The sequence below is a fragment of the Oryzias latipes genome, chromosome 18 (genome assembly GCF_002234675.1).
Source record: "Oryzias latipes chromosome 18, ASM223467v1".
In the NCBI taxonomy this organism is placed as follows: domain Eukaryota; kingdom Metazoa; phylum Chordata; class Actinopteri; order Beloniformes; family Adrianichthyidae; genus Oryzias; species Oryzias latipes.
The window spans coordinates 6,064,560-6,089,276 of NC_019876.2; the positions used below are offsets into that span (position 1 = coordinate 6,064,560).

Consider the following 24,717-nt stretch of genomic DNA (forward strand, 5'->3'; position numbering starts at 1 on the left):
TGCGTGTGTGTGTGTGTGCACCCACTGCAGCCGGCCAGACTAAACCAAACAAAAAACGGGGAAAAAAAGGGCTCAACGAGTGTCGGCTCTGATCAGAGGCGAAGCCGAAGCCCACTGAGCCCCCAAAGCTGGAACACGTTTCCACTAGCAACAATGGCGTGCACGCTCACGCAGGTTATGCCTGGGGACTCGGCATAGCACGCAAAGGAGACGTACGTCCACCAAAGTACACAACACAGCTGCAACTGCAGCTTTGAGACACAATATCGCAAAATAGGAACCGTCCAAAAACACAGCGTTCTTCTAATTCGTGCAGTTCTAATTATTTACTCAGCTTTAGATTAAATAAAAACAGACCAAGAAAGGAGGTTAAGGAGTTAATTTTTTAACCTTTATTAAAAATTTAGATGTAAAAAGTAGATGCTGTCCAATTACCTCTAGACAGACAAAAATCTTCCTAAAATGCCATTGTGGACACATTTTAAGGTGGATTTCAAGACTTTTTCTGGCGTTTCTGTGCTTCCTCCTTTAAGGTAATAGTTTACTACGACACAAAGAAACTGAAATAAAACTGAGGTTCAGATTCGCTCCAACGATTCCGTTCACCTGCCTGTTTTGTTGTGTGAGATTCTGCTGTTTTTCCACTTTACAGGATAATTCAGTCCTTTTATGAATGCAGTCCACGTGTTCTCATGCAAAAGGCGTTTCTCCTTCATGAGACAGAGCTCATTAATCTGCATCCATTGCATTTGACTCCTGTTTTTTATTCAATTTGAATTTTCAGCAGGTTACAAATCCATTTTCTGAGCCCTAATTTGAACGTGTCTAAATTCTGTTAGTGCCATTAATAACATTTTGCTTTGATACGATCAGATCACCAGAGCTGATAATTCCTCAGAGACTAGAATTTACATGTAAATGGTCATAAACAAAGTGCAATACTGGACTAACGGAAGCTGCTTTTAGCATTGGCTGATACTAACGCAGCAGGAAATTGTCATTTAGTTTTTAGAAACTTATCCTTTTAGACTCTTACTATAAAATTTTATATATCTTTAACTGGTCTGCCCAATACATCTGTCACGGTTCAGTTTCGTTACTTTTGTTTTTTAGTTGTCTTTTGTTTTTTTCATGCTTGGAGTTCACTTCCTGTTTTATTTTGTAGGGTTTCCTGTGTTGTGTGGTGTTTTTGAGTTTTACTTTAGGTCCCCATCTGCCCTGATTGTTTCCACCTGTGTCCCGTCAGTCCTGTATGTATTTAAGTCCTGTCATTCCCTTCCTCCTGTGCTGCTCCATAGTTTATCATGCTGTCCCTCCCTGGTTCGTGTACATCACCTGTTTCTAGTGTTTCGAGTTGGCCTGCCTACAGCAGTGGTTTTTAGTTTATTGTTTTGTTTAGTTTTCAAGTTTTAAAGATCCTGATCCTAGGGATGGGAATAGAAGCCCCAAGAAGCTTTCACGGGGTTCATGTGATTGTGCCGGAAAAATGAACCAACCATTCAGGGCTTTGAAACCACACAGAACAGCGGCCTCTGGTGGCGGTCTGGACGTATATCATCTGCTTCAACTAAGCTCCTTGTAACACTTCAATGTGGAAATGAGGATGAAAAAACGTAAAACAAAACATCGTTGTTAATGATGAATAAAAAAACAACGTAAAACAACACAACGAGTTACGTTGGCTGTGAGGAGTGCTTGACACAGCAAAACATTCATCACATGAAGAAAATAAACGCAAAGCAAATAAAAAAATTTTTTTAAAACTGTAAAACACTGATCTTGAACCCACAATCTCTGGATGTAGATACCATGACTACTCCACTGAGCTATCTCACCTACAAGTTGCACCTCGCCATTATATATTGATAAAATTATTTTCCTTATAAATAAGGTTTATAATGAATTGTCTTATTAGGAGAAATCTAGTTGAAACGATCCTGAGCCACAGTACTTTTTTTGCCAGAACCCTTGGTAAAGACCAATGAACTGACGCTGATTCCAATACAGGGGAAACAATAGAACTGGTTGAGAAACGTTCGGGATTCCTTTGTACTATTTACAGAGAATAGCGCGCCCAACTGTTCAAACACAAGTAACATCTGAACCGTTGTTCAACCAAACGAATTGCAGCCCATCAAAACCAAATACAAATATTATTATTTTTTCTAAATTCCCGCCTCGCCTTATAGGACATCACTTTATTGACATGTAGGACGTTTAATCCAACATCCTCTGAGATGTACGTCGGTGCACATGCACTTTTTACCATGTTGTTATAAGCGCGTTCATGCGATTTATTTATTTATTTTTCGATTCATTCATCATGACTTGTATTTAATTTATCTAACTCATCTATTTCTTAATCGCACTTGTTTTTTTCCTAATAATTGCTGTAAAAAGCCTTATTTTGACGTATTTTCATGTAAATTCGTGACATTGTGTCGCAGTAAAAAATCCAAATTACAACTAAAAAAGTGGTTTTAAGAAGATTTCCTTTTATAACAGACTTTCAATCTTCACTGCCAAGGTAGAAAAAAATGCAGGTTGTTTACTACTCTTATTAATCCAAAAAATGTTCAGCACAAAGTTCTTATATATACCAGAACACATATGTTCACATACCTTCCTCCACACCTATTATTCCCTTGAGATCAGCCCCTTACGTTCCCCATTTATGACAACCAACACCTCGTCAGACTTCATCCCTTATATGATAAATAAATAAATAAACTCATCTCATCTCATCTCATCTCATCTCATCTCATCTCATTGCTGTGGCATTGCGTTGGTTCTGTGAAGAACCACAAATGCTGCGTCACACCAGCATCACGCCGCGTACACGGCGGTGCATTAAGACGTGCACTGGGAGCAATGCAAGGGGCATTCATGCAAGTAAACAGTTTTGAAATGTTCAAATTTCAGAATATAACAATAAAAAAATGAGATCCAAGCGATGAATGTGCTAATTTGACACCTCTAGTTGTAATTTCAAACTTTCATCTGAATTTATGAATTTTAATTTTTGAATTCAATTTGATTCAAATCTGCTTTTCAGTTTAAAAAAAAAGTCTGTGTATTTAAGCACATATATGAAAATGTCAAATTATGATTTGATCAATTTATCGTTTAATGAAGGTTAACATTTTTTTTTTATATTTTTTGACCAGTTTCAAATGTAAGGGAAAGAAGTTCTGGCTTCAATGAAGTTGAAATGTTTTTTCATGGATTTATTTTAAAGCTGCTTCTAAATCTGTTGGACCAAAGAGGTACAAAGTATTAAAGATATCCCCTGAGAGTCTACTTTGTCATGAACTCTTCAATGTTGTGCATAGAAAAGGAGAACATTAAACTGTCTGCCTGAGCTCCCTCTGTGGCTCCTACAACCACGGCACACGATGCCTCCAATCAGTCTAGATAAACAGTAACAGATCACAAGCCAGGATAATGCGCTCCGTGCTTTTTTCTTTTTTTTTTGCCTCAGCTGCTAAACAAAATATTAAATCCAGAGCACGCTATTCAAATTAAATGCCGCACAAACGCTTGTAAAGACGGGGAGTGTGAAATGCATTTTCCCCGCAGACCCACTGAACGCTCGGAGCCCGACAACAGCTCCGCACCACGCCGTTGTTTAACGGCCTGTAGCAGCGGCTCCGTTAGAAACGGGCTCCGCTCCGGTGAGCACACTTTACAGAAACGGCTCTGAATTGATGTCATTCCTCCCAACGTGCCGCATGCAGTAATGGCTGAAAACGCGTTGGAAGATCTGCGTAGAGCACATTTCAAACGTTGGTCTGTAGTTTGGTGATCAATGAAGTCTGCTCGTCTGTCTGAGACGGATTTTTTTCTATCCAGCCCACTTTTTTGATGATATGGAGGGTTCTGTTTTCTTCTACAGACAGGAACGTAGAGATGGGAGCTTATTATCTTTGATTTGTTCCACGGAATTGGAGCGTCTTCCTATTAAATCTTTTCTAGGTGGCTAGAATGCTACAGTATTCAATGCTCTGTGCAGGTCACATTGTTGCAGCTAAATCTGGGAAGAGTTAAACAAGGAAACAAGATAAGCAATGAAAAATCTGCACTGCAAAGCACATTAGAGGGTTCATTTTTGCTCCATTGTCTAGTGAGTCGAGATGACTTCATCAGAGGATTGTGTGTAAAATGTGGATCATTAGGAATTCAAGAGGATAAAAAGTTTGTAAAAGGAGGATTTTTCTTTTCTATTATTGTCATTAAGTACAATATTACAATTGGGTCAGTCATTGTTCATACAACACCGTCACCTCCTTAAAAAAGGAAATCTTTTGTTTGTTCCAGACAAAGGTAACAAATACATTTTTTATGTTTATGCAGTTACGGACTAGTAATGTCAGGTTATGGGTAGAGATTGAGTTTTGTTTGGAGTTGTTTCTACTAGCAAGGCAGATGATAATATATGTACCAAATATCTTCTGATAGGCTGTAGAAAAAATACAGCATGGTTCTGTATTTACGGCAACACAATATAGGCAAAGGCATAGCGAAAAACATTTCGCGATCACACAAAGTTAGCAGTACAGCAGTACGACATTATTACAGCAGGACACGGTTTTAAGGATTAGCATGCAGAAAAATGGTGGTTTTTTCACCAAGTCTCTTCAAATGAGGCATTTGTTGGAAACAGGAGGCGAGTCAAAGAAGACGTACTGCGTACAGAACAGTACATAGAGAAATATAATTCTAAAAATGGCCATTGATTGATAAACATTTGTTTATCAATGAACAGGCTCACAATCTAAACCAACCAACAGCTCAACATATAGAATCCTGGTTTAATCCGACAGTTTGAAATACGGTCATCTATGAAGTCCTATACTTCGAGTCCCTTTGCTCCGTTGGGCTCTAGGGCTCCAGTAAAGTTCCTACCCACCATCCAAGCTGGATGGTCCAAGTCTGACTCTACCCATCATCTACCCAACGACCCACATCTAATTACATTGAGGTGGTGTTCACCTTTTAGCGCATCCCGTCAGGTCGCCACAGCAAATCAGCTTTCACAGATTCACACAGGCTGGTTTTGGCAGAGAGTTTTTATGCCGGATGCCCTTCCTTGACACAACCCTGTAATTTCCAGGAACATGGAGACCCAGATCCTGTGCAATTGGACATTAGAAATGACAGCACCATCCGCATTCTGATTGGCCCCATCCAAGGACAGCAATCAACTAAGTTACACAAATCTAACTACAAACACCTACAAGCCAAACAGTACATGTGCCGTACTGATGGTACAAAAGATAACCAGGTGCCAGCAATTACCTGTGCTCCAGATAGAAAAAAACAAGACAACTTCACAGAAACAATGACTTAAGTACTTAAGACTTGAGAATACTTGAGACTTTAAAAAACGGAACGGATGTTTTAGAGATTCAAAGAAGACCTCATTAAAAGGTACAGCCTCAAGATGTCCCCGAAACCTGGCCACAAGTCATACCAGACAGAATCCAATCAAATCAGGGGACTGAGAAAATTGAACATTTTGAGGAAAATAAAGCAAAAGACAGGAACAAGGCAAAGATGCAATGAAAGAGAGTTAGATAAAAGGGTTGCAAACCATGGAGGCTGGGAATAGGGCAGCAACACGCCTCCTTGTCACCTTGCGGCTTGTCAGCTAGATTGGAGCTTGTAGGAAAGAAATCAGCACTTGGCTGTGTGCATTGCTACAAGGGACACTGCAGCGAAGGCTCTCTCAGGCCTCCTTCCACCACTGCACCTCAGTGGAGGGCCCGGCGCTGCCTCTGAGCTTCCAAAAGCTTTTGTGGATCTATTAGGACCCAATCAATTCTCTTGGAAGGGCCCGCTGAATCAAATCAAGTTCGGAATTGTCAGAAGGTGTTGCAGAGAAGACCTCCCAGCAGGCAGCCGCGCCAGTGAAGCATTGCAGAGTTACACACTGCATTCAGGGTTATACAGTTATGAGAAGCAAAAAATCAATGGGAGTGCGCTCTGTGCAACAGAAGCAAATAGTTGCAGTACTAACACGATGGACGACGGTCGAGGACAGCTGCCCTCCTAAATGCTCTCCTTTCTCAGCTCTTCAGGCTCCCAGGATGGCAACCTAGAAAATAAAGTCAAACACGGAGAAGTGAGCCTTCGCTGTGGAGTTAGAGGATAAAAGACTGTGAAACAGTGTGTAATGGATGGGATTTAACAGTGTGATGCGGCTAAAGGGTGCATGCCACGCTCTGTTAGGAAAGTTCTCTCACCCCATATTAATCTGCAGCAGACCAAAGACTGCACCTTAATTCAGCAGAACAAAAGCTTTTATTATAGGAAAACTCATCTGATGGGACAAATCTTTGACTTTCGAGGCACTTCTGCCACTCATGTCGATGTCTGGGACCTAAAGAGGCTGACTCACAGAACAATGATGGATATGCAGAGCCAGAGACGCCAACGCTCCCAGGACATAGCATGGCTGGATCCGGTGTGCCGGGTAGTCCCACCCAACCCGTAAACCCCCAGGGCGGTCTCTGGCAATGCGGAATAACTTCCGAACTTCTGACGTGGTTCCATCCGATTCTGAGACGGAGAAAAGCAGCTTGATGTGAGCGTTCCGTAAAGTGTTGCACATCGGCGCAAAGCTTCACTTTACTACTGTAAAGTTTTGCACGTCAATGGAAAGCTTTACTTTATTACCATAAAGCATTCGCTACTGCAAAGTGTTGCAATTTAGTGTTTTATATATGTAATAAGTTTTCAGTTTTGGGGGCCGGTTTAGCTCGTGCTGGTTTGCGGCGCCTGCCGTCCGTGAAACCAGGGTTCGATTCCAGGCTGCTCCCTATTCCCTTCTCTGCTGCTGAGAAGCCGAAAGTGAAAGATTAAGTTTTCAGTTTTAAAACATAATACAAACAAATTCAAAACCCAGTCCCCCACCCCTGCTGCTGTCAGTGACATATGCACGAATATCAATTTTAGTAAAAAAAATATAAGGAAATAAAATGGTACAAGTTATAAGGGTAGAGAGACAAATATATAAAATCAGATACAGTATAGGTGAAATGGTATGTAAATAAAAAAAACAATAAGTAAAGTGCACATATATCAACACACATGTAAAGAAAAGAAATAGAAAAGAAAAAAGGGGCATCATTCTGTCACACTTGTAGATAGACTAAAAAAGTTGAGAAATGGTCTCCATACCTTATTAAATTTATGCTTTGATCATTTCACAGTAAATCGTATTTTTTCAAGTTTAAGATGGTAAAGCACATCTCGAATCCTATGTGATAAAGTGGGCGGGGCAGCATCCTTCCACTTAAGAAGAATGAGGCGTCGAGCTATTAAAGTTGAAAAAGTAATGATCCTCTGACCACCTGCAGGCAATGTTGGAGCCCCACTGTTTATTCCAAACAGAAATACAAGTGGGTTTAAAGTTAGTTTGACTCCCAAGATGCAGCTTAGTGCCTCACAGATAGTTCCCCAAAAGCACTGTATTTTAGCGCAGTACCAAAAATGTAAAGTGTTGCAATTTAATGCAAACTTTTCTTTTACTATAATAAAGTGTCACAATTCTGCACAAAGTTTAACTTTATTACCATAAAGTGTTGCATTTCGACACAAAGCTTTACTTTTCAACTGTACATTGTTGCATATCTGTGCAAAGCTGCTTTATTCTATGTCAGAATTAGTCGATTCCCTGTAAATGTGTGAGTACCCCACAACTGTCAAGTGTTGCTTATGAGCGCAAAGCTGCTTCACTTGGCATCAGAATCTGTTGGAGTTGCATTAATTGCACAAGTGGTGGAAGAGTTATGGTAGTTCAAAGAATGTCAACAATAGAACTAAAGCTCCAGTGTTGAAGTGGTTTGTCCAACAAGTGCACAGAAAGAGAACACTGGAAAACATCAGTGTACAGCAGCAATCACAGCTCAGACCAAACTCCACCACAGAGGCCACTTTTCCAAAAGCAGAAAGACAAAACTTTTATTCGTCTTTGGGAAATCGGATGATTCAGCAGGGGGAACAATCATGTCCAAAGATTCAGTTCTGAACCGAGACTCCAAGCTCTTTTCTCGCGTAGTTGCGTCAAAGCCAGTGAGACGACGCTGAATCCACTCTATAGGCCAGTGCTTCTCAATTATTTTTTGCCAGGCCCCCCCTAGGAAAAGAAAATGTTTCGCGCCCCCCCTGACCCCCCCCCTCCCCCCCCCATAACCCCCCCCCACACACACACACACAGACACACTCGCGCGGTGACAATACATCAGGTCAGTATCTATAAAATTTGTATACCTAAAATTGTATCTTTTAACACTAACAAAAGAAAAAAGCAAAATAAATCCACTTTCAACAAATATTAACTTTATTTAGCCACAGAAACCCTGTTCTAGTCTAAAACAGAAAAGAAGCTGAAAGTACCTGAAATAAAAAAAATCTGTCATTCCTTATTTAAACTAGAAACATTTTGACCAACTGAACCATTTGATGCTGAAAAAAATAATTCAATCAATAAATAATATTAAATCTAAATTGATCTGAAACATTAACACAGCAGCACCAATATATTTAACGTTTTTAGTCTGAAGAAATAGGTAAAAACGTGCTGATTTTTTTTTTCTAAATGACGGATTGTTTATTTCTGATCTCATAAAAGTGCAGCTGTTTTCCTGCATTACCTGCTGTCTTTATGTCTGTCTGACACCAACTAAACCACAGGCAGACAAAGAAAACATGGATGGAAAATAAAGACACGTCATCAAAATGTCTACAATAGTTCATAAAGAATGACATTGTTAGCATGAGCTTAGGAATCTAAGGGCAGCGGTGATCTTGGGCAACAGGCAGCGGTAGCAGTGGTCCGCGTGCCCCGATTCCCCTGGCAGACAGGGCCCACACCACCCCTCCCCTTTCGTTCTCACTCGCGCAGCCGCGGACAGACAGAACAGACAATAGGAACCGAATAGTGGACCAGATTATTTTCCAAGCACTGAGCCGCTGTCACCGCTGCCCCCACGTTAAATTTGCGCACCGGACAAACCTGTGCCTAAAACCGCCACCACCGCGCGCCCCCCCTGGCATCGCTTCGTGCCCCCCCCTGGGGGCGCGCCCCACTATTTGAGAAGCACTGCTATAGGCTGAACCTCCAAGGGTTGACATGGAGGACCTCCATTCATGAGGCACCGTTTGATCCCAGATGAACCACTGCCATGTGTGATTTCTGCCTTCACACCGGCGGCCAGTTGTGGAAGGAAAAGCCGCACTCCTGGCAGGTTTCTGGAATCACGCTTCGCTCTGCAGGAATCCCACATGAAACGCTGGCACGAGCAGCAGGGAAGGTGTCTTCCGTCCGTCCCTCTGCAAACACATGCAGTTCTGCTGATGCACACTTTAACAAGTTGCATGGTTAGGTTGCAAAACTATCGGTTTGACCCGCAAAGCTGTCTTTCTGGTTTTTTGTTGTTGTTTTTTTTGATTGTACAGTAGCCGTTGAAGGAGCCTCCCAATTAGGGAGGTGTTGTAAAAAACTGGATGGAAAGGGCTGCACGAAGACAGAACTGACAGCAACACTCAAAGGAAACACTCATTCTGAGCTTCTCTACATCCAATTTACAGTTTTTTTTCTGCTGCTCGTACCGAAACAAAACACGAAAAAATAAAAGCAGCACCAGTTTAGAAGAAACCCTTCCACCAGATTGATCCGGGCTGTTACTACACGCAGGAGAAAATCAAAGAGAAAAAAGGAAAACAGAGAAGAGGGGGTGCCCCCTTTTTTTACGGAAAAGTTTAAATCGCGCGAGAAAAGAGGGGGAAAACAAAAAATATCTATTTATGATCTTTAATTATGTTTTCTGTGCTGGCTAATACGACATTAGTCCTTCACACCAGATTTTAGGGCATAAAACAAAGAAAGTCATGTGTGTACAACTACACTACCCAGAATGCCTAGACGAGCCAAGAGGCGGCAGGCGATTGGTCAGAGGGGGTTGATTGGAAGTTCTGTACTTTTTCTAGCAAACTGTGTTGTTATTCATGCGGTGCAATGGTCGCTCCAACAATCAGTGGGTCTTTGTAGTTTTGAGCCCCTATTTGCTACAGAAAATCGGTTCTAGATCAGTACTCACACACGAGGGCAGGGATGCCCAGTTCAGTTTAGTTAGTTCACTTACGATTTTCCTATGGAATTCTATGTGTTCATGATCCCTTTGATTGTATGGTTACTTTACAATTACAGGTGCGTAGCCCATTGAGACGACTGTTGTTGTGATTTTGGGCTAATCAAACAAAATTGAATTGAATTGGGTTGAACATAAGGCGCGCTAGATGACGCACTGTTGATAATTTAGAGGTTAAAATAAACCTTTAAGTGTACTTATGCTTTAAGTACATTTGTTTTTTACGACAACTAAAAAAATCCACCTCCCAATTTATGGAAAAATCTAAAGTTTTAAGGAATCTAATGAGCAATTCCTAAACCTTAATGACTATTTAGAGATGTTGGAACATATTTAGCTAGACTTTATTTTTGTTTAAAGTGTCATTTCCACACAGATTATACGTCATCTCACATATTCTTAATAAAACACCAACACAAGCTCAGACTGGCCACTGTTCAGCCTGTTTGGCCTGAAGCCCGGCCAGAACGGTTGCCGTGGTTATCGCCCGGTCAGATCAAAGGTCGGGGAAGTGAAAAGAGTTGAAAGGCCGTGACAGGAGGTTAGGGGTGGACCGTGGATAAGGAGACGTTACATGAAGGCAACAAAGCGGTGCAATGGGCAGTGCTTCATTATTGTTTGGTTACAGGTGCAAAACCAAAATCTAAGCTTTTATGCAGACAGGATCTCCTGAGAGCAGACTTCCTGTCCTCTCACTTCAAAATAATTGTAGTTGTGGCAATAAATTTAAAAAAAAAATCTGTGTACATGTTAGTGGTCAATTTTAAAATAGAGCAAAGCTTATTTCTAAAAAGAAAACCCAGTTTTAGTTTCTTCACAACATTTTCAATGAGGGGTTTGAATTTTAAGATATCATCAAGTAAGACCCCAAGATATTTGTACTCATCTACTTCCCCTATAGCATCTCTGTGAAGAGTGAAAATCTTTGGGAGATCTTCTGGCACCTTTTTGGTATTAGAAAAGAACATGAATTAGGACTTTTCAGTATTTAGGACAAGTTTCAATTGCTGAAGTGTAAGCTGCAAAGATTCAACTGCTTTTGCTGGAGTTGGTCCAAAGCAATAGATAATGGTGTCATCAGCATAAAGATGAATATTGGCATCTTGAAGATGTTGTCCTATTTCATTAATATATAAAATGAAAAGTAGAGGTCCTAATATTGAACCCTGTGGCACCCCCCCCCCCCCCCCCCCGTGGACATTTAAAAATTCAGAGGACAAGCCATCACATTTAACACACTGAGTCAAAAGTCGATTTTAATTCACAAGCAACATTCTTCTGCCTTTCAAAATAAAAGCTTGGGATTGTCGTGTATAGTATAGGAGTATTCATAGAATCAAATTTCTGTCAGACTTGCCAAAACTGGTGGTTCTTTCATTTAAGCGATACACGTTCAGTTCTCCTTTTTGTTTATTTCATATTCATTCTAGCTATATCAGTTCAAAGTGTTTTGTTGTTGCCCCTGTGGTGTTTTCTGATCAAAATATCTGCACAAACTCTGTGATTTGAGCAACTAAACAGGAGACATTCTTTTCTTTTTTATTATTTTTGAAATCAATCAAAATAGAATGAGGGAGCTCAAGATTTCTTAGATGTAAAGAAATAAAACTTTGAAAGATGGCAGAATAAAAGTCTGAGAATCAGACTGAGTTTCTATGATTGATTGTGGAGCTCGCTCTGTATGTTTGGGCTTCACGAAAACAGGGAGCTCTGCCGCTATTCAAGCATAAAGAATGTGGAGATGAGTAAAAGTGAAATAAAAATAAGGAAGGAAAGAGGAAGGGGGGGGGGGGTCAACTCGAGTTCAAAGGGCCTGAGGCGAGAAGAAAAGGATGCTGGGAATGGAAAAGAGGGCTGTTGCTTGTGGAGAGGAGGAAGTCAGCGGTGATGGAGAAAAAAATAAAAAACAGGGCAATACTCTGTTTGTCTCGTCTTTGTCGCTGTGGCATTTCCCAGGACGGGGAGGCGGGGGGGGGGGGGGGGGGGGGCGTGCTCAGCCGCTTCCCAGTCCGCTCAATTTGTGACATTGATCCGTTCCCTAACAGTGTGTGAAAGGAAACCAAAAAAAGGCCAGCTACTGTTCAGGACGATAAAAGTGGAGGGTTGTTGTGTTTGAAGACAAGACAGCATAGTTGAGAAAAATGTAGGTTAACCTTATATAGTCATTGGTATCATATTGGATACAGACACCCGTTAGTAACAGGTGCACACCAGTTAGTTAGTGGGTTTTTTTTTATGTCCCTGTGTTCTGTGTTTGTGGAACTATTCAGTAAAATAATATATAACTGTAAAAAATAAAAATAAAAGGAAACTGGGCTTGAGCAAAAACTGTCAAGGTAAATTATAAGAGCAAATTGCAAAGCTGTAAAAAACAATGCTCAAAAGGATTTCAACCTATTAAAGACAAAAAAAAGATGTGTAAGGTGGTAAAAACAAGAAAAACGAAGGTATTTCTGAGAAAATGGAAGTTAAAAAAGGGTTGAAGAGCAGAGCAGCTGGGAAAGGGAGAACAAATCGGACATGAAGCAAGATGGAGCCTGACGGAAGCAGAAAGGAGAGGCTTGGAGGAGGAAAAGGGTTTTATTTTACTTTATTTTTCTTGAGACGTCGCTGAGACTAATGAGAGGGTGTTGTTGCAAAGACGGGCCAGGGCGGCTTCTCTTATTCCCCGCGGCCCAACTCCTCTTTTCGCTCCTGCTCTGCTCCTTTGCTCCTCGCCCACACTTAATCTGTGGAAGGAAACAAGAGGCATCGCCGTTTGGTTTGGGAGAGGGGGTGCAGGAAGGAGGTGTGCAGCTCAAAATGCGGGGGGGGGCAGGCGCATTGCAGTCGGGTAATTCTTCTTGGGGAGCGAGCAGGTTGTAGCTGTTGCGCAGCACCAAGCTGTTTCTCCTCCTGATCTTTGAGAGCATGGGGAGCTGGGAGGAGGCAGCGGACGCCTCGTGAAGACAAACAGCAGAGGAGCTGCCATCATCCAACTCCACGCTGGTCCCTGCAGCCCCCGCTTCATGAAGTCAGACTGACAGGGAGAACAGAAGCTGGAGTGCTGTTTGTGTTTCCACGCAGGACATTGAGAAAGGGCTGCTCCTACTTTTATTTTGACAATTTTTCCACCCTTAACTGGAAGAAAATCGTCCAAAAATGGGAAATGTACGTACATCAGTGTGAAAAATGACGTCTGTCCTGCTGGTGGAGGACTATGTCGCCGTAGGCTTGTTAAGTGGAGCTGCTTTCACGGTCTTTAATGTCCCACTCCAACTATATTTTCCTCTATTGTAAAGTCGTTCCCAGTAGTCTGTTAATTAGGATTATGTCGTTTTTAGCTAAATCAAAAACCTTTCTCGTATTTTCTGCAACGCAAAATAAGTTCTGAAATTCGCCTCTGAGTTGGGGAAGAAAACAAAGATGTACATGGATCTATTTGTCTGCAGGTGGATGCATCAGAATTGTAGCAGAGAAAGCAGCAACTGCTATGAGCGGGCCAGTTTTCTTCTGCTCCTGATCCAACACAATTTGAATAAAAAAAGACATTCGGGAACGCACTCAAATGATTTTCTAAATGTCCTCCATTATGAGAAAAAAATGCTGCAAGAGCATGTTAATAATAGGAAGAAAATCATAATTTTCCTTGGAGTGGGTCTTTAAAAATCCATTCCGATCGAAAGTTTTTGGTTTATTTTAGTTTTAAGTTTGTCATTTGATTGTGATCTCATTAAAGCCGAAGACTGTAGACTCAAGAAAAAAAGGGCAGGATGGATAGATAGATAGATAGATAGATAGATAGATAGATAGATAGATAGATAGATAGATAGATAGATAGATAGATAGATAGATAGATAGATAGATAGATAGATAGATAGATAGATAGATAGATAGATAGATAGATAGATAGATAGATAGATACTCTTCTGAGTTGCCCAAGGACACTTTTTTACCTCTGCACCACGGCTGCACGTGACTTGGTCCATATGTAGGTTCCTCCTTTCAGCTGTCAGCCATGAAAATACAGAAAAACAATGATGCTTATTTTTATTTGGCTTTACCTCCAACCTGAAACCGCTCAGATTTTTAAACCTAAAGAGGAGCAAAAACCGTCAGTTTACAATATTTGTGAGAACCAAAAAAAATTTTTCAGTGCCCTGGTTAAAGCACACACTATACTGGATAACCTTTGAACTGTGTTTGTTTTAGTCTGACGTCTTTTGTTTGGATCTTTTATGCTTTGGTAAAGTTTTCCTTTAATTGTATATTCCTTTAGAGCCGTGCTTATGCATCTCTACAAGACATTTTTTTGGACCTCAGAATAATTCCACTGTTTCACAACATGTTGAAGAAAGGTTCAGAATGGAAAGTTAAACTCCAGGCCGACCAGTTTCAAGTACTTTTTTTAACATTAGTCATATGTTGGTATTATGAGTCTTAATTTGAAATAGGTTGGCCTTAAAACAAAAATTTAAAATTTTATGTGAGATTGGGTTATAATAATAGTTTTCCAACTAAAAGATCCTCAATAAACCTGCTTCTGATTTTCCACTCTGCACTGGTGTTAAATGAAACCAAATGAAAAATGCATCAGTCAGCCAGAGAGTTAATTAGTTTCATCAATAAGTAAAAAATATGTTGATTTTATCTTATGAAATAACCTTGAAATCCCTAGAAAGAATTCCAGGACCCACGGAGCTCACGGTTTCTGGACACACACACATTTGTCCAAGATGCAATCAGTGTGGCCTTTGGTTTGATCCATTGTGCTGTAATGATTTAGCCCGAGCCAGTCTTGGTGGTCAGCTCTGCTGCTCCGCATCTCATCACCTTCCGTTCATCACCCGTTGCCTGTCTCTTTCATCGTCACACCAGCCAGCCGCTGACCGCTTTCTGACTCACGCGCACCGCCACACTTGTCCAATTTGACACAAAATGCTACACCGTTGGAGGACAGGCCACACTGAGTGCTTTTTTTTGTTGTTTTCTGGGGGATTTACCTCTGTGGTTGTGCAGCATCACAAAAAAAAAGTCTTTTAGGTATTTTTGCTTTGAATTTGCAGAAGGTGTAATTGGTCCTTCGGGCCGGCTGGCCTCAACCGGCTCCTTGAGGTGGTTTGGGTATCTGGTCTGGGTAGCTGAGTTCCTCCCCTATCTCTGTAGTCTAAGCTGCATTCACACCAAACACAGTTTGCATGTAAGACACGATGTACAGACACGATCTGAGGTCGCTATTTTGGCGTGGAATTGGCAGCGTCGGGCACATTTTGGCCATCAATGTGCGTCAAACGTAAAAAAATGTGAAGGACTGGTTACGTCAACCGTTCAAAAACTTAATTTTGGCCCGTGATGTGTTGATCAGGGGGTGGAGTCTAAAACCAACAAGGAGGAGAATCTGATCAGGAGATTTGGAAAAAATTGTGTCTTCAAATTCATACGTTATTACCACTTGATGATGTCATCAATAGTCGCCAGTCATCTACATTAGCGCGTAACTGCCAGCGCTCGGAAAATACACAACGTCGGTTTTACAACTTCAAAAAGTTATGCTAAAACAAAAACGTAATACTTACATTTAAATGTAAACTTGTGTTTCTCTTCCGCGTCACTGGTAGAAGGATACCTGGCCCTAAGTCGCTCCTCCATAAAAAAAAAAAAAAAAACACTTTGGGACACCACGACAGCTTCTAATACCACTAAAATTGGAGCAATAGGGAGTAGCCAGAGCGGTAAGGAAGCGATTTGGATTTAGTCTCTGAATGATCTCAGGAGCCCAGGCATGGGTTGACCAGTGTTTTTGTAGAGCTCTTCAAAAATAAAAACATCTGATCTCTAAACATCATTCGTGTCTTCCTTGCATCTTGAATGAGATTTACAGTCAATGCTTCCATGTAGCAATAAAGCTCAAAACTTTTGACAGTAGCCCCTCCCACAAGTGTCAGGATGTGTCCATGTGCGAATTTGACCTGCGTCGGAAGAGAGGCGTCCGGTGAGAATTTGATGCTACGACCTGTTGCTCGCTGAGTGATCTACAACCTTGATGTTTTGTGCGGGCCACCTGCGTGCCTAAGGCTTAAAGGGGATTCAGCGTTTCCTTCTTATACAGCTAAAAGCTGGAACAGTCTCCCTGAGGTTGGGAGACAGGCCTCTACTGTGCAAAGGTTCAAATCTAGACTCAAAACCTTCCTGTTTAGCCGTGTGCATAACCCTTGTGCTATCCTTTGACACTTTGACAGCTTGGCACGTTAACATTGGGAGTTGGGTCATCTAGACCCACTAGACAGTGCTCTGAACCTTTTTTCTTCAATGATTTGTGATCTTCACTGGTTTCCATGGATTATATGAAATCTTTCCACCTTTATCCACCTTTGTCATGGTAGGGAGAACACTCCAATGGTCATCTTGACCCCATAGGAACGCACAAGGGATAACTGAAGGGTCCTTATCGACGCCTCTATCATTTTATTTTCTCTTTCCTGTCTTTTAAAGTAAATTTAATAGTGAGTATGTTTTTAATCTTTGCACTGTTACGTATTGGGATTTTAGTGCATTTTCCTGTTTTGTGAAGCCCTTCAATTACTGTCTGTACAAATTGTACTGTACAAATAAGCTTGCCTTGCCTAAAGAAGTGCCCGTCCACGCTCGATTTCAAACAAAGATCGACTGGTAAGTTGAGAGCGTCGCTATCCAAATCAGCTCCCCTCTTCAACACAACCAACCAGCTCAACGCCTACATAACACAAGAAAAAAGTCATTAAGAAAAAATGTGCTTTTTGTAAGAAATCCGACCTTTTCTATCCTCAAATAACCTCCCCTGAGTTGCAAAAGAGTGCCCAAGCAGATTCCCTCCACTGCACTGATGCAACACTTCTACCACTCTGTAACCTTTTCTGTTAATTGGATCATTGCTACAAAGGACCTGTGTTTGCTCAGAGATGACACTTCTTCATTTTCTAGGAGCATTTTATTTTTCTGTTATTACTGTTTGGACCCAAGTGTAAAAGGTCAGTACTTATCTCTACCTCAGGTGCTTACACCCCACACTGGCATATGGTAATGAAAGCAGTGATAGTGGCCAGAAAAGCACCAAGTGAAGCTTTTTTATTTATTTATTTTTTTTATGTCTGAGAAAAAAGAAGCAAAAATGCTGATTCGTGGGAAACCTCCTTTCATAGTTACATCATTGTGATTTAATATCTTTTTAATTATGGCTGACTGAAAGGAGCGTCTTCCTCTGCCATCTATCATTTTTACCATGTGAGCTTATGGGAAGATGATATCTCAGCTACTGCCCCCCGCTGTGGTAGAAAATGCTGCAGCCCTTCAAGGCAAGATGGCGCTCCTGATTACACAATTAATGGGTAAAATATTAATGCGACCTTCCTAATCTTCCATCTCTGTCGTTCAAGTCAAAGTGCATTTGAACCCACTTTAAGGACACACCAGTCTCCTCGACTGAGAAGCCGCATCGGTTCTCAGGAAGACAGGGGGCGGTGCCTCACAGATCAGCGGCGGGCATTGCACCACACTGAAACCACTCGACACAAGTTCAGGCCTAATCGTCTCATTGTCTCGGTTCTGCTTGAGAGGATCAGCAGCTTTTCTAAGCTCCTCTGGGTCTTCGCGGCCATCTTGCTTTGTCTTCGTTGCTCTTGTTTGTCTTCTTACCACCCCCATTGTTCTCATCCAGCATTGTCTGGGAATTTGATTTTCCGTACCTTTATGGAAGCGTCTCCCAGTGCCCCATTGTTTTCTGGTTTCCCCCTAATTGTCCCTCCAAAGGAATTTCTCAACACCAGTGATTCTCAAATCACGTCTAAAGAATGGCTGTATTGAGTTTGGATCAGTTGGTTGAAGCAAACCACACATTAAACTTGAAGGTCTTTCAAATGCTTCCCACGAACAAGGAGACGTTCAGACCTCTTACTATATATGAGAACTGGGCTGAGCCTTCATGTTCCAAACAGGAAGTGCTTGCTGGCTCTTTGAAGGAATCCCATAGAATTCCATAGAAGACATAAACTCAGCCATTCATTTTGTCAGAATAAACATTTTTGCTCTACCACCTTTTCTTTAACATCTTTTTTTTCCTGATGTTTTTGCTATAGTGCGAGTTATGCTCGTTATGAACTGACCAATCAGATGCCTCAATGTTCAATGTCCCATTCGTTTGATTGAAACATTTCGCGAAGCCTGCTTTAAAGTAGTAGGGGTGTGGACTTCCAACAAGCTCGTTCCTTATTGGTAAAAGTGGTTCCCATGGAAACCTTGACTCAAACCGACTCTGGACGTCTGGATCCAGCGTGGTGGAGTCTATATCGCAAAAGCTGACCAAATTAACGTACTGAATTGTCTTAACGCTTCATCCGTTTACGCAATTAACGTAATTCCAACTGTTTCAGAAAATGTAGAAAAGCATTATTGTGCTGATTTAAATCAGCTCCTTCTGACCCCATTAGAGTCACGTTAAATGCGTAAACGGTCCTAACATCCCGGTGTCCGTATCTCACAAAATTGGTGGCAAAATTGACATTGTTTGGTTGGCACCATTTTTTTATGGGTGATGTCACTCAGTCCACTTCTCATGTACAGTTAATGGTAAAGCCATATTCTGCCAATTCACTCAGGAATGTTTACATGGCAATACTTTCAGGTTGCAAGGCACCATAACAATCAACTTTAACGAGGAGAAGTACCATCCCTATGCAGAGGTCCCTCTGGATAACGCAGTTCACCTTTTGCAGTATCATTGTTTCGCTAATTTTATTTGATTTATTTTTTCAATTTCGCATACTTTTTTCTTTTTTACAGTTCTTTTTTTGTGTTCTGCATCCTGATTGGCTGTTGACCAATCCGCGATAGAAAACATCCGTGTTGTTATCAGTTTTATTTTGTACCATAGACGTTTTAGGGCTGTGAAACGCGTCACTATACATTTTTTTACTCATTTCTTAGACAGACATGAGCATTTTCAAGCTTTTCTCTCTTTTTCTCAAGTTTCAAACCATCGTAAAAAACAATGATCTGTTTGCGATCAAAGATTGATGTAAATTTGGTTATTTCTCTACCGTACAGGAGACATTGAACTGAGGTGGTTGATTGACATTGGTCTACAACACAATGCTCTGTAAATAATCATCAATAATAACGCGTCCGAATTATGTCGGGCACGCTATGGCAGTCTAGCAGCAGCATATACCTGAACTTTTGAGAAGAGTTTGCGCTGCGTCAACCAATCAGTATCTCATATAATCAGCAGGTGGAGTCCAAACCCAGCATTGAAGCACTTCTCAAATTCATGATATTTTCTATTATTTTTTACGGAGACAATAAAAGAAAGATCCTCTAATTTTATTTTTATTTGGTAGGAATCAAACCTTGGACAGCAAGTCGTCAAACTAGGTCACAGAGAGGTGAAAGTACAGCTGAAAGCGTCCGTCCTGTAGTGGATCTGAAGCTTACCATACTGGGAGAATCTCCGAATGATGTCATTATCCGCGATTACCGAAGTTTATGAACCCGTTTTTGGACAGTTGTTGAGCAGTGAATTAGTGAATGCGTGAATCGCATTTGTTATGGCGTTTCATAAGTGAGCTCCTTCTCTCAGCACGTTTACCTTCTGCCTTTAACCCTTGTGCTATCTTAGATGACCCCACCTTTACATTGACATGTTTTCCCTACCATTACAAAGGTGGATAAAGGCGGAAAGATTTCATGTAATCCATGGACACCAGTGATGATGACAAATCATTGAAGAAAAAAGGTTCAGAGCACTGTCTAGTTGGGTCTAGATGACCCAACTCCCAATGTTAAAGTGCCTAGGATAGCACAAGGGTTAATAAGACGTGATTTGTGGGATTTTTGCTCACGGAAAATCACAATCTAGGGCAGCTGTTCCTCCTCTTGGCTTTTGAAGGCAGCAATGACCCCAAAGTCTTTTATTTTTTGGAAGGAGTTCTTCCCTCGCTGGGTGGTCAAACGGACCCGACAACATGTTTGTCTGCGGGCGCCGAACGCCAAACTTAGGCAGAGGACGAAACCTGACCGCGCTGGAGGCGGAAAGAGAGAATCCAGAGAAAAAAGACGGATGAAGAGGAGAGAAAGAAAGAGGAAGAGCTTGTAGCCCTCGAGGGCCTCGGTCTTATCTGTCAGCCAGCCATTCGCCCTGTAAGTGATCCGTGGTCGCAGAGTCCCCGGGTCAAGCATGACCGCCTGCTCTGTGAGCCTCTCGAGGGGGGGGGCGCACGCGGGTCCATCTGCAGTCCGTCTCCCATCATGCTCGCTGCTGTCACTCCGCGTCTCCTCCAGCAGAGTCGGGCGTGCGCGAGCAGCAGGTGCGCACGTGCTCATTTGCGACTAATGAAATGACACGCGGGCTGAGAGGTGGCTGAGGGCATCGCGGGGCTCCAGAGCAATATGTTACCACGGTAACAGTCAATGAGACCTCTCTCACCCCGAGCGCGAGGAAAAAAAAATAAGAGTGAAAGTGAAGCAGTTGCCATAGCGACTCCCCTCTGCAGCGGCCTGTAAATGTCTGCTCTTCCCAGAGCGAGCGTTTCTTTTCGGACTCACGCATCCATTTTCCTGTCGTTGCGTGTGACAGCGTGGAGGTGAGCTGGCTGCGCACGTGCCACCACGCATACATAGAGGTGCAGGAATGCAGATGCAGCCTCCACCCACCCCAAAGCAGATGCTGTTGTTGTTAGTTACGGGATTGAAGCGCTCGGCGGCTGATGCCTCGTTGGAAAATACACGCACGCCAGAGCCGGCAGGGGGCTGACACTGCGCCACAGCTTGGGGTCCGGTCAGCCATATGCTCGCACGGGCTCCTGGCAGGCGAAGGAGTCCGCCGTCAGCCGGGAGAGCGGTTCAAAGGGCAACGAGGGCCCATCAGCGACTGTCCCGCCTGTGCACACGGCTCCGCTGGAGAGCTGAGCTCATCTCATTAGCAGTGATGGATTCTTCCTGAAACCATTTGCATGTTACACAGCAGAACAGACAGAAAGCAAATATCCACTCTGAACCTCACCTTTTCATTTTTAGAGGACTTTCTAGATTTATTTTTCCATCTTTGGGACCATTTTTCACTCCAAGGTTAAACCTCCAAACATTCAGATATTTTTAATTTTTTCTAAAGATGTCCCACTGGGGTGCTGGCCTAGAAAGACTGAGCTGGCCGCCCGCTTGTACTTTGCATTTATTTAGGGTGTTTTTAACATGTTGTTGTGGCATTTCTGTCTTAATGGAGGACATTTATAAAGAAAATTAAGTTTAAAACATCATTTCTGTGTATTTCTTTATTCAAATTGTTTTGCAAATCAGGAGCAAATGGAAAAAAAAGCTGTTTGAAAAAGATCATATTTGTTTCAGGAGAAAACACGCTGAGCTCAAGCCAATAATGTTAGGGGGGGTGTTAGGGGCTTTAAGCTAGCGGGAGAGTGTGTGAACAGAGAGCTCTCAGACCACAACACAGAGGTGAATTTTTACTGAAACTATACTAGGAAACGATGCAGGTTTTTTTTTTTTTTAGTTTGGCTAAAAACAGCATAATCCTCATTAAAAAACTATTTGGACGCTTTTACAGTAGATGAAAAGATGATCGGAGTGCGACATCTAAGGATCCGAGCTGCAACATCAACCGAAGATGTGAGATTTTAAACAAAAGGCGTCTTTTTATTCACTGCTGGTCACACACAAAACCTTCATTCCATCTTTAATGAATTTTTATGTCTAAACATTTCAACTTCGTGCTTCGAAAAGAGACTTTGAACTTTGGAATTATCTTCCTGTTGCTGTATGAACACAAACATTTCTGCCTAGAAAAATTCAAGAATTTGTTTTTCTATATTTTTGTATCTATCTTTATTACATAAACACAAACCAGCCGTCGCTTGTTTATCAAAAAGTAAAACTCCTCACTTTTCTCAGACAGACATGACCATTTTCAGACTTTTCTCTCCTCTTTAGACTCTTAAAGCTCAAACCTTCATAGAAAAGCTTTTTTATTACTTTTATTTTAATGTTATTATTGCTTTTGACCCAACCTCCTGGATGGAACTCTGCACTTATATCTTGTTTTTAACTACTAATTAAGGGATGATATGGGAAAAAAAATGCTCCTTTGTTTTATTCAATGTTCCTTTTATTTCCTTGATTTTTGCAGATATTCGTGACCGCAGGAAGAAGCCGGTGATGATGTTCATCCACGGAGGTTCTTTCATGGAAGGCACCGGAAACATGTTTGATGCCAGCGTCCTCGCCGCCTACGGCAACGTGATCGTGGTGACCATGAACTACCGTCTGGGCGTGCTCGGTGAGCGATTTTCAGCTTTCCGCTCCCTGAAACGAACACACGCCTCCATCTGCAGCAGTGTTTCAACCCCGTTTGACAGGAGCTGACTGAATGTATGGCGCGGGGTTTCGAACCTTGTCCTGTAGAAGAAACGACAACCAGCGCCGTTTTTTTTTGTTTTTCTTGGCGCTACCACTGCAGGATGATCCATCACCATCCTCACCAAGTACTGTAACCAGATAACCACATCGATGTGTTGCCATGGCAACAATTAAAAGGCTGAAAGACGCCTTTTCACAAAAAGAGTTAGCTACGATGTTGTAAAAATTATGTGTAGCAGTACATCAACCAACAAGCGTCTAATGGCTTCCTGGCATTAATTGGCTTATTGCCAGGGTTTTTCAGAATAAAAGTATCTACTTAAATATCTAAAAAGATGCAGAAAGAATTCAAAATGTGAATTTAGGATGAGGTTTTCCTCCTTTAAATTAAGTTTTATGGGTTAGTTTATGGATGTTGGTTTTATTTTATGTAAAAAAATGTTGCTTATTAACGTCTTTTTATTTTACACAGATTCACCTTTTTTTCAGCAGGTTCCTGGTCAGTCTGAACACTGATTTAGGAAGCAGCGCTATGGTGAATCCACTGTCTTTTTTGAGTTTTCTCTAAAGGCTACTGTCCATGAAGGAAATGACAAAACCTTTACAGCTGAGGTTTTATATGTGTGAAAAGTAAACTGCATCCACTGCTGCCTAAAGGTTAATTTCTTGTGAGAAGAAACAAACCACTTTAACATCATTTAAAGCCAAATTATAATAATTCAAAAGCACCCTGGAGTCTTTTTGCCTTCTAAGCAGCACAGCAGACATACTTACCAATTTCCATAAACTAACACCTCGGATAACCAATATTGCCGGGTCCTGCTGTGGTTTGAAATTTCCCAATATTAGGTTTCTAAAATGTTCTTCTTAAAAAGCATACAGCATTCAAACAAGGTGGTGTGATTGGAAAATATGAGTAAATCAGTAGATTTATAAATTCCTATGTGGAAGATTTACAATAGTAGGAATCCTGTTATTTCTCACTTTTGTTTATCGTAAATACATAACAATCTGAGCAAATGTATTAATGTTTTAAAGCATAATATGATCTAAATAGGGCAGTAGCTTTATGTTTCATTCATTTATAAATAAAATAAAGGAATATAAGCTTAACATCACACAATAAAATATGTGCATTGCCTATTGGGTGCAGACAGCAGCCCTCTCCTCTCTTTGTTTTGCTTAGGATTTTGCTGTATAAATGTTGAGGACCCACTAGAACTGGAAAAGTGCTCAACTTCCATTCTTTATTTCCCATCTCCTCACATGTACTTCAATATCTGCAACCTTTTCCTGCAAATAGATTCCACATTCTGTTGGGTGTTGGGCGTCTGAGTCCTTTTTATTTGCCAGAAAAGGTCCTTATGAAAGTAAATGCAAAACAGGGGAACAAGCATGCAAATCAGACCCAGCCCTGTCACTTTTACTGACACAGAAAGGCACCTCACAACTCATTTTAACGGGGTAAGTCACTCCTCCAAAAAAAAAAAAAAAAGATGCAGGGATTGTAAAACAGAAAAGGCCTCTGCAGGGCGTTTTGGGAACTTGGTGGTGGCGCAGCAGACAATAAAAACAGGTAAAAGCGGCTTTTTAGGGGCCCAAGCGTCGTCTGTTCAGGTGGAATCTGGAAAGAGTTGCGGCTTGAGGCTCTGCAGCAGAAGCTTGTCATCCTTCTTTTTCTGAAAATACTCTTGACTTCTCCTCTTTATTACTCCCTGCTCTCTGTCTCGCTCCACTGAGATCGAGTAATTTCGCTGTGAGAGGGGGAACATGCCTCTAAGGAGGCAGGTGCTAACTAAAGGAAACTAAGTGCATTAGATATTTCATTAGCAGAGCAGAGAGTGGGCTCCTGGAGGCTGTGGCACAAACACACTGCCCGGCTTAAATACGTTTTGAGGCCTTCATCTAAAGGACGTTGTATTGTTTTATTATTTTTCTTTTAACGCTGCCATTACAGTGCTGACACGTTTTCATTTGCATGTAATTGCCTAAAGTGTTTGCTTTTAAGTGCATCTTCATTAAGTTCATGAGTGTTCTCCCTCTGAAATGTGTTGTGACAATTAGCAGAGATCCTTTAAGTGGAATTTCCTTTAAATAACAATTATTATTGCAGATGTACGGTGCAAATATGCCAGTAATTTCCATTAGGGGAGCATAACTCATCCGCGATTTTAAAGTTTTGGCTTCT

General features: G+C 41.5%; 1 protein-coding gene across 2 annotated transcripts in view; it reads left to right on the plus strand.

The window, feature by feature from the left end:
• The window catches only part of nlgn2 (neuroligin 2), a 238,748-nt gene that overhangs the window by 124,187 nt on the left and 89,844 nt on the right, over nucleotides 1-24,717 (plus strand). For both annotated transcript variants that reach the window (XM_011487310.3, XM_020711522.2), the window contains one exon: nucleotides 22,300-22,449. In XM_011487310.3, coding sequence (XP_011485612.1) covers nucleotides 22,300-22,449 — 150 coding nt within the window. The remainder of the gene's footprint in view (nucleotides 1-22,299; nucleotides 22,450-24,717) is intronic.